This window comes from Polyodon spathula, chromosome 4 (genome assembly GCF_017654505.1).
Source record: "Polyodon spathula isolate WHYD16114869_AA chromosome 4, ASM1765450v1, whole genome shotgun sequence".
In the NCBI taxonomy this organism is placed as follows: Eukaryota; Metazoa; Chordata; class Actinopteri; order Acipenseriformes; family Polyodontidae; genus Polyodon; species Polyodon spathula.
In genome coordinates this window covers 25,308,097-25,318,632 of record NC_054537.1, presented here as the reverse complement: position 1 = coordinate 25,318,632, position 10,536 = coordinate 25,308,097, and the positions used below count along the sequence as shown (strand labels likewise).

General features: G+C 38.1%; 1 protein-coding gene across 1 annotated transcript in view; it reads left to right on the top strand.

The window, feature by feature from the left end:
- The first annotated feature begins 4,502 nt into the window (after window positions 1-4,502).
- LOC121313911 (transient receptor potential cation channel subfamily A member 1-like) overlaps window positions 4,503-10,536 on the top strand; it is a 39,813-nt gene continuing 33,779 nt past the window's right edge. The window contains exons 1-7 of the mRNA XM_041246693.1: window positions 4,503-4,586; window positions 6,148-6,310; window positions 7,001-7,176; window positions 7,497-7,604; window positions 8,270-8,378; window positions 8,946-9,091; window positions 10,029-10,165. Of these exons, the coding sequence (XP_041102627.1) occupies window positions 4,503-4,586; window positions 6,148-6,310; window positions 7,001-7,176; window positions 7,497-7,604; window positions 8,270-8,378; window positions 8,946-9,091; window positions 10,029-10,165 (923 nt within the window). The remainder of the gene's footprint in view (window positions 4,587-6,147; window positions 6,311-7,000; window positions 7,177-7,496; window positions 7,605-8,269; window positions 8,379-8,945; window positions 9,092-10,028; window positions 10,166-10,536) is intronic.

Sequence of the window (10,536 nt, the reverse complement as noted above, 5' to 3'; positions counted from 1 at the left end):
AACCATTTTACTTAATCTCTATCACGTCATTGTATATGTAGCAGCAAAGGTAATTCACAATGATCTAGATAAGATTGAGAACTGGGCAGACACATGGCAAATGACATTTAATAGAGAAAAGTGTAAGGTACTGCACGCAGGAAATAAAAATGTACATTATAAATATCATATGGGAGATACTGAAATTGGAGAAGGAATCTATGAAAAAGACCTAGGAGTTTTTGTTGACTCAGAAATGTCTTCATCTAGACAATGTGGGGAAGCTATAAAAAAGGCTAACAAGATGCTCGGATAGATTGTGAAAAGTGTTGAATTTAAATCAAGGGAAGTAATGTTAAAACTGTAGAATGCACTAGTAAGACCTCATCTTGAATTTTGTGTGCAGTTCTGGTCACCTCGCTATAAAAAAGATATTGCTGCTCTAGAAAGAGTGCAAAGAAGAGCGACCAGAATTATTCCGGGCTTAAAAGGCATGTCATATGCAGACAGGCTAAAAGAATTGAATCTGTTCAGTCTTGAACAAAGAAGACTACGTGGCGACCTAATTCAAGCATTCAAAATTCTAAAAGGTATTGACAGTGTCGACCCAAGGGACTTTTTCAGCCTGAAAAAAGAAACAAGGACCAGGGGTCACAAATGGAGATTAGACAAAGGGGCATTCAGAACAGAAAATAGGAGGTACTTTTTTACACAGAGAATTGTGAGGGTCTGGAATCAACTCCCCAGTAATGTTGTTGAAGCTGACACCCTGGGATCCTTCAAGAAGCTGCTTGATGAGATTCTGGGATCAATAAGCTACTAACAACCAAACGAGCAAGATGGGCCGAATGGCCTCCTCTCGTTTGTAAACTTTCTTATGTTCTTATGTTCTTATATACCTTTTGATGTATACTTTACATTTTGTGGTACATTCTTTACTATCTCTGCTAATTTTGGATCTTTCTGTAGTGTTTTCAAAAAGCCCAGTTGTAAAACGCTCCATATGATTTATTTTATCACTATCCCCACAAAGGGGGAGTTAATTGACTACAAGAAAACATACTATCTCCCAATGCGTTTAACATAGTACCTGTTTTTCTCCACTTGTTTGGGGCCTAACGGAGAATAAATGGTTCCTTTTCAATTCGAAGATGACCACCACTACATTAGGTGTGGGATATTCCTGCCCTTGGGGTAGGTATTGCTGAGCTCTCTATACCAGAGTTGCTGACTGGCCACTTCCTGGGAAGACACACTCGGTCCCGCCCACCGAGGGAATAAAACCGTCACCCAAAGGAAGCTCTTTATATCTGTCTGTTGTATGTGAGCGAGATGCCTGCCCCGCTGAGGAGTTGACTCTGATGGACTGCCTCAGCCCGTCCTCTCGTGCGCTTAAAAATTGCAGTCCACCCGCATTGACGTGGTGTCTGTTGTATTACCCTCACAACTTTGCTGTTGTGTGCGTGTGTATATGTGTTTTTTCTTTACTGCCTTGCAGTAAAGTACAGTCTGGGCAGGCAGAGGAGTTTGCGGACCCTGGTCAGATTGCTGGACATCACTGCACATAAATGCATTGTAGCTGAGAGCAGCCCAAAGCGGTTTTGTACGCTTTCCTGCCTTTACCGCTACTCCCATCTGTTCTCGAAAAAGTCCGGTTTTAGAAAGCATCAGTTCTCCTAGTGGCCCCCAAGTGGCCCAGGAGTGTATGGTTTTCGACCATGTGCCAGCTGTTAAATGGCCAGTCATGGGAGGTTCCACTTTGCATGGATCTCTTCACTCAGACGAAAGACTCTTTTTGGCACCCGGAACCGGGCAGGTTCCGGCTATGGGTTGGGCCCCTGAAAGGGACCGCTGGCTAGCCCTAGGGCTATCAGATGCGGTTGTGGGTACTCTGCAGAGCGCTAGGGCAGACTCCACTAGGTCTTTGTATACCACTAAGTGGACGTATTTTAAGGCTTGGTGTCTGGCTAGAAGTCATGACATCATATCTTGCTCTATGTCAGTCATCTTGCTGTTTAAGCAAGAACTGCTTGATATTGGAAGGTCACCTTCCACCTTGAAGATGTATTTAGCAGCTATCTCTGCTTGCCGTGCCCCCATAGATTCAATGTCTCAGGCTGCACATTTTTTGGCTACTCGTTTTCTTAAAGGCGCTTGGCGATTACACCTTCCTAGGAGGACTGTTCTCCCCGAATGAATCCTTAATATTGTACTGGAGGCTCTCACGAAGGCCCCGTTGAGCCCATACACACCATAGAGCTGAAATACCTGTCTGTGAAAACAGCCTTCCTCTTAGCTATCACCTCCGCTAAGCGGATCAGTGAACTGCAGGCGTTGTCTGACAACAGCTCCTGTATGCGTATTTGGGAGGATGGCAGCAGGGTATTTGTGCACACCAACCCTGCTTTCCTCCCCATGGTGATCACAGCTGTCCACATTAATCAGTCTATGGAATCGCAGTCCTTCCATCTGCCCAGTGCAGGCATTGAGATGCATCGTGCATAGGACAAGAGCTCTGCGTCAATCTGACCAGCTCTTCGTCTGTCATGGGACACAGACCCGAGCACAGCCCCTCTCTAAGCAGAGTGTCGCACTGGATTGTGGACACAGTCTCGACTGCATATAATGATGCTGGCTTGCCCCCACCTTGTAGGGTAGATGCACACTCCACTAGAAAGCTGCCTTGATGTCTGATATTTGTACTGTAGTTAGCTGAGCTATGCCACATACTTTCTCCAGGTTCTACTGCCTTAATTTGGTAGACCCTGCCTTGCCTTCTGTAGGCACAAGGGTCCTTGAGGGTGTAAGTTTACACCATTAACCTCTGGGCTAGACAGTGTTGTGCATCTGTCATATGCTGCCGTTCCTTCTCCCTCACGATGGCTTTGGTATACATTATCCAATACCTAATGTAGTGGTGGTCGTCTTCGAATTTAAAGGGAACATTAGGTTACATACCATAACCCCGGTTCCCTGAAAGAGAAGATGACCACCACTCGTCAGTTCGCTTCAGTCATCCTCATGGGTTCGATGGAAAAAGAGGAGGCTCTTTCTGTGAGTGACGGTTTTATTCCCTCAGTGGGCGGGATCGAGTGTGTCATCCCAGGAAGGGGCCTGTTGGCAGCTCAGGCATAGAGAGCTCAGCAATACCTACCCGAAGGGCAGGAATATCCTATGCCTAATGTGGTGGTCGTCTTCTCTTTCAGGGAACCAGGGTCTCTCCCATTACCTGTCTGTATTTAAACCCACTCCAGCGGCAACAGGTGGTAAATGAGCATGACCCGTGGCATGTTTGTGAAAACCCTTTTCACGTTCAAGAGTACATTTCCAGTTGTTAAACAGCGTACTGTCAACATGGCACCCTTGTCATTTACTACCTTGAAAATGCGACAAGGAAAACAAAAGCAGATATGCTTTGTTACAGAATACTCGAGTTAGAGACGCGTTTTATACCAGCTTGCGTTAAAGCTTCTCTCTCGCTGACCAAACATACCTCAGCATAGATAAGATTTTAAAACAGGCTGACTAGGAGTATCTCTATTAGGATCATCAGCTGTTGCACTAGAAGAACTTTCCTCCATTGGAGTTTTATTATCAGTGCCACTAGTACTGGTGTGAAGCAAAGGTTCTTTATTTTGTCAATTAAGAAACCGATCCATTGTGATGCAGCAGAACTACGGTAGGAGGCCCAGAAATAAATAAAACTAACTTAATTACTGTTCTCCATCGCAAATTTACTATTAATTTATTATTATACTTACCTACCCAAATTATATATATATATATATATATATATATATATATATATATATATATATATATATATATATATATATATATATATATAAGGAACCATGTCAAACTTTGATACTTTAAATAAATCACTAACCTAAATTTACTAACCTTTTTATAATCTCTCTGTTAGCTTTTCTTAACTGTCTACATTACTTTCCTCTCTCACACATACTCTCTGTTCGCTTTAATGGCTTCTTAAACTGGATGTGAGCTTAAACTGAGTGGGCGGATATATAATTAATTTAATAGTGTGAGGTGCTTTGCAAGTACTGTATCTATATTCAAGCCTATGAGTCAAATAGAAAATGTATGGATGAAATTAGAAAATGAAATGGAAGATAATATACGTATTTGTCCCACCCAACTTCACCTATCTTAAGAGATTTAAAAAAAAAAAAAAAAAAAAAAAAAAAAAAATCTTAAAATGGGGGATGTAGTCTTTACTCACGGCCCCCATTTCAGAGCGATGCTGTTTATCAATTTGAATACAATATCGCTACTCCTTTTAATACTGTGACAAATAATACAGCTATAGTTGTACTATATCAGAAACCCCCTCTGTTTCTACATGGATTAATGCTCGATAGCTGTCCATTTGTCACATAGTATATTAGTACTATATAAATAGAGACAGATGACTGCTGTTCTTTTCAATCAAATTTACATACATTATTATTTCTCCAGTTTTAGACGAATTACAAAAAAATAAAGAAGTGAGATCCTGACCAATGTCTTTTCTTAATGGAAAGAAGAAACAGAGTAGTTTCTATGAAAGTGCTGTCAATGAAGATGATTCGGCGGATATATTCCAAGTAAGTTTTCTATCTTCGTATCCTTGGATAGATATATACCGAGCATCCAAAGAAACTTGTCACTATTAGAAAACGATTGAGTGCGAACAGCCAATCAGCTTCCAGATCTAGCGGACTGCTATTTTGTATAGATGCCCGCTGGCACATTGAAGTGCTTAACTACGAATTCAATTTTAAAATCAATCTGCTCATGCATACCAGCTTTTTCCCTTAACATGCTAATCTACAACTAATCTGATAACATAAAAAGCTACTTAAACATACTTTCTGACGCTGGTCGAGAGACAAAAGAAATCATGTCTGGGACAGTACATCGTAATGAAAGCTCAATTTGCAGCTACTGGACAGCAAATCAACAGGGAAGACACGATTGGTCCACAATTCTGTCATCGGCTGGATCCAAACAACACCCTCCCTCAAAACCAGCCAATCAAACTCCCAACCCTGTTTCAGTTCTTTCACCACTAGCCAATCCACTCCCTGCCTGCTTGAATGACGCCCCGCCTCCAATAAATTTCGAGTGACTCAATACTACACAGACTATTCAACAATTGTACATGTCCAGATAAATTATAATAAGAAAGCGTAAGACCACAATAAATAAATATGTTAGCAATATTAATAATTTTAATAATAATAAAGCTTTCTCTATGTGTATGTCATTTTTCTATTCTAATTATGTTAGGGACTATTTTCCTCAGCGGAATGTTACCCGGCGAAATATCAGAAATTCAAGGTAAATATAGTTTTTTTTAAAAGAGAAAATAAAGAAATAAATCGTTTTCTAATAGCGATAGCGCCCATCGATGCGGGCTCTACCGTGTGGTAGATTACCTTGACTTTCGTTAGCGCCCTTGCCTACGACTCGGGACGCATAACTGCGGTCGCGGTCATCTACCACACATCTATATCCCCTCAAAAATAGTTGAAACATTTAGTAAGCAAAACTTTCAACAAGTACAGGGGGGAATAATGAAGAACAAATATCCCACCGGCCAGTGTTGCATTGGAAGTAAATGATTAACGATGGATTACCACTACAATTATGGGAGGACTTGTTCATTAAAATAATGTGCAAATATACTGTATATTACAAATTCTCTCGAAATCTACCTTCATCTGGCTTTGAACCGAAGTGCTGACTCTGAATATCCTCCTGCAGCCCCACTGCTTTCTGTCTATTTAGATTGTCAATTGTTTTAAATGAAATGAGGAAGGCAGCAGAACCACTCAGCATGATTACAGATACCATAAAACCGTAAGAGAAATGTAACAGAAAATGTAATTTGATGCTATTTAATATTTAAAGTCATTCCCTCAAGCAAACTTCTTCAAAAATTGCCAGTAAAAAAAAGTTGCCTGAAAGTTATCTGGTGTTTTATGGGATTAGTAGTTTAATGGCAGTCTATTTAGATGACGGACATTTTGTATGCGTTACAAAACCAATCATTAGCTGTATGTCATTGTATAACATTTTAAAAAGATAATAATATTGTGTATTATATACTGTACTATGTGCTTTTGCTATTTTTAAAGCTCTAATGTCTCATTGGCATACCAGGTGGTGTCTCATGGTAATGTAGCCAAGCTACAACCTCTGATAAAGATGAACCCTAATTGTCTGAGGAGTGTAGATTCATCCAATTCAAGCCCTTTGCACTATGCTGCTGGAGGTGGACGTATTCAGATGATACAAGCAATCGTAAAAACAACGGGCTCTGAAGGTGAGATAGCAATTGAATCATTCTTAGCTTTCAACCTTTTATAAATACATTGAGAGCCATAGTTAATTTACATTTTTGATTAGTTTTATAACAATTTTTCTTATTAAAAATGCACAATTTGTAACGCTCCTGAAATACACTTACCACTTGATAGGACTAAAGATCAGTCAGCAACCACACCTGTTGCACCTAGCAGTGAATGTAAGCAAGCTCCTGAGCCCTATAGGCAAAGGCCAGCATGGGAAGTCTCCACCTTGCCCTGTAGGGCACTTGCCCAATAGCTTTCCCTGACAAATTTCCTCTCCAACCCACGGGAGCTGTAGCAAATGAGTATTAATCAAACAGATAAACATTGCTTGGATATGTCAAATTATATATTTCCCCCTGTAGTTATTAATTGTATTTAATTTTTATGTCACTGCCCAGATAAACAGTCCAAAATGGTCAGGCTCATACACAAAGCTTAGCCTGGGTTTTCCAAAAATCTAGTTATTTTCAATTGGGCCTGGGGCAATACCAGTCAGATGATTTCATGTTTTAACTAAGTCACTAATAACATTAATAAGAGTATGTAGATTTACTTAAGTAGAATTAAACTAACAGTTATGCACCAGTTTACAGTTTTTGAGTAAAGTTTACATTTAGTTTTTCAACGTTTGTAATTTTAATTTTAAATTATTTTTCACCTAGGTTTAAACATAACAAATAACAAAGGGAATACACCCCTGCATCTTGCTGTTAAAAACAAACAGTTAGAAAGCTGTAGAACACTGCTTGAATTAGGAGCGGACCCAAACATCCTGAACGTCAACTTAATGTCTGCTTTGCACATGGCTGTAAACTTAAGACACAACGACATTGTTGAGGTAAGTCGACTACACCCCCCCCCCCCCCCCCCCAAAAAAAAAAAAAACCAACAAACAAATGACTATAGATGCAGAATCTTTGGTGTTATTTACAAAACTACTGGACACCACTCAAATCAGTGACCAACAGCACTTTGATGTGATTAGGTACCGGGAAAAGGCTGGTTCAATTTTCTTAGTAACTGGTAAGGACTTTTTTTTGTGATTTTTATTTAAAATTGATCATGTATTTTCAAATATCAACCCTTGTGTTAGTATGGTATTTACATGTATATGAAATTAACACATTGGCTTAGTTATTTCTATTTCTATGTTCCTAGGTGTTACTGTCTCACAGCAGTGTAGACGTGAACCTGGAAGGAGATCTTGGAAACACCCCAGTTATGTTGGCCTGTTGTATCGACAATCATGAGGCATTAAATCTCCTGGCAAGTAAACTCTCTAGCCAAAGTTTCCTACTCAACTATTTGTTATTTAACAGTTATATATCCGTTGGCTCAATGGCGTAGCTTGGGTCTTTTTTTTTTCAGTGTTTGGCTAGGTTACAGTATTTGCACTGTTCAGATTTTATTAATGGTATTAGTTTAAAATGAATACAGTAAAAATGATTAGTTGGAACCCAGTTTTGTACTGCGCAGCTAATGTTACTGTAGCTTTAACTGGAAGGTCTTATGCACTGTGACGTGGCTGCTGAACTGTGGGGAGTTTGGCTGTGTCTTGGGATGAGGTGGAGAGATCATTACCACAGGGTACTTTGAGCAATTCTCATTGAGCTCCGTATTCTAATGCTGTAACTAAATGCAACAAACCTGTGGTAAGGAAATACAGAATATTGCTAAGAGGGACAAGACCAGAGTGCAAATTAATCTCCCCAAAAATGAATACGTTCATCACAGAAGTTAACTGTGATTAACTGACCCCCCTCCCCCGAAACAATCCTACATAGATGCAAGATGGGGAAACTATTTTGCTACTGTAAATGGGGAAAGTTTTTCAATGAAATCTAATTTTCAGTGAGCAATAAGCTCAGTTTGATTTGCAAGCTACAGGAAAAGGTAAACTTTGTTGTTTTTTTTCTCTTTTGTCTTTTTAGCTCACACATGGCGCACATCTGTGCAGACAAAACAAGCTGGGACATTTTGCCATCCATGCAGCTGCTTTCGCAGGTTCAAAAAAATCTATGGAAATAATTTTAAAAAAAGGTTGGTTTATACATACAATTATATATTTATTTTCATTCAAATTTAGGATGAGATTAAACTTACAAGTTTGTTTACTTAGATCTGCTTTTTTGCATTTTTAGTGTCCATGCCAGAGGTCTTGTCATAAATATTATGTTACAAATAAAGGTTGTTACAGTGTACACCAAAAAAAAAAAAAAAAAAAGCCTGTTCTCTTTCAATATCATGTGGGACTCAATTTGATCTTGTTGGTACTGTAAATTGTAATGTTGTGAGATGTCAGCCTATCTGCATTGGGTAAAATAGTTGTGCTTCAGTTAATCTCGTTGCTCTTATGCTAAATTCAGAGGTTCCTGGATTTTCTCAGTTTTCTGTGCACCACCAGAGATAAACACAAACATGTCATGATTTTGTGAGATGCTGTTGAAAGTAAATGCTTTAGAATATGCATATAAAGACCTTGTTCAAGTTTGCCAGGGAAAACAGAACAAACCACTTTTTTTACTTTTCTGTTTCTTCTGTGTGGGGATAGGCGGGCTCTATTGTAGAATGTTCTTTAAAATGTAACATATTTTTGATTCTGTAAAGGAGAAGAGACGGGACTTCAAATTGAGCGCCATATTAACTATGTGGACAGATCCGGTAGTAGCCCCCTTCACTTGGCTGTCCATGGTGGGAACACTGAAGTGATTAAACTTTGCATATCAAATGGTGGAAAAATTGATTTGCAACAGGTAAAACATTTAACTTATCTAATGTAGTTGTAAATATATTTATTGGATCTGATATTGGATGTCACAGTAGTTATGCCACCAAGTTGGAATAAAGGTTGGAGGAAAACTATTGTAACTACCCATACAGGACTGAACTTGATAGGAGTAGGGTATTGCCATAGCTAGCCCAGTTGTTTCAGCGCCATTCAAAAAAAAAAATTCTGGACAACTGTAAACACTATAGCTTAACATACAAAAGAAGAGTAGAAGAGATAGGTAGTTGAAAAAAGTGGGAAAAAAGTCCTTGCTCTTCTTATTGATGAAGCAAAACATATAATAAATGAAGATGGTATCTTCACTAAACTTGATACTTATAGGAAATTAACTGTAGCAGTTGTATCATTGAACTAGGGATTTGAACTCTATAGCAGTTGTATCATTAGTTTTATTCCATGTTCCATGAATTGGCATATGTAATAACCTCACATGGCCATTCTAGATGAACAGAATCTAAATTCATGACTCAAGCTAATTTTGTTTATATGTCGATACAACATATGGCGGTATAACCCAAATAGCTGCTAATAGTTCTATAACTGTATTATATACTGTTGCATATATTTGTATCTTGTAAATATACAAATAATAAACAGCTATATTTGTTTTCTATTCATGACCAACCAGTTGACTTTTTAAAAGCTGGTGACGTCAACTGCACCAATATTGAGAATTTAAGGACAGTAAGATCTCAATATGCTACCGTTGTCACAAATTGAATTTGTGGAAACCATGGACTCCGATTGGTTGAAAGATCATCAGCAGTCTGATACCTTGTTAAATTCTGTTTTTTTTTTCCATAAGTTTAGTCTAACTATAAAACAGATTGTTTATATTTACTAAGAAAAACACCAGCAAACCAGAATTTAACATTTCCTTTCCTTCAAATGTTATTATACAGAGTGATAAATCCACTGCACTTCATTTTGCTTGTACGCAAGGAGCAACGGAAGCTGTCAAACTAATGCTGTCAACATACAACGGAGAACAGGATGTGGTCAATATTGTCGACGGAGTTCATCAGACACTGTTGCATAAGTTAGACTTTATTACATTTCATCTGCTATGTTATACATGTGTTTATATAATGTTTTGTTGAATTTGAAATCAATCATTAAAAACAGTCATTGTAATAACACAAAAACATTTATAAAAATGGAATTGCATTCATAAAGCATTTTTTAATATATATATAAAAAATAATATATTAATATATATAGATATATATATATATATAATATATAATATATATATATATATATATATATATATATAAAAAATTATCCTATGTACCTGAACCGATATGTAATTTAATTTGCGGATCTTGAACAACACCTGTTGAGTAACAAAAAAATTATTATGCCGTACAAAAGTGTTGTTTTATTGTTTACAAAACGAAATTTTGTTTA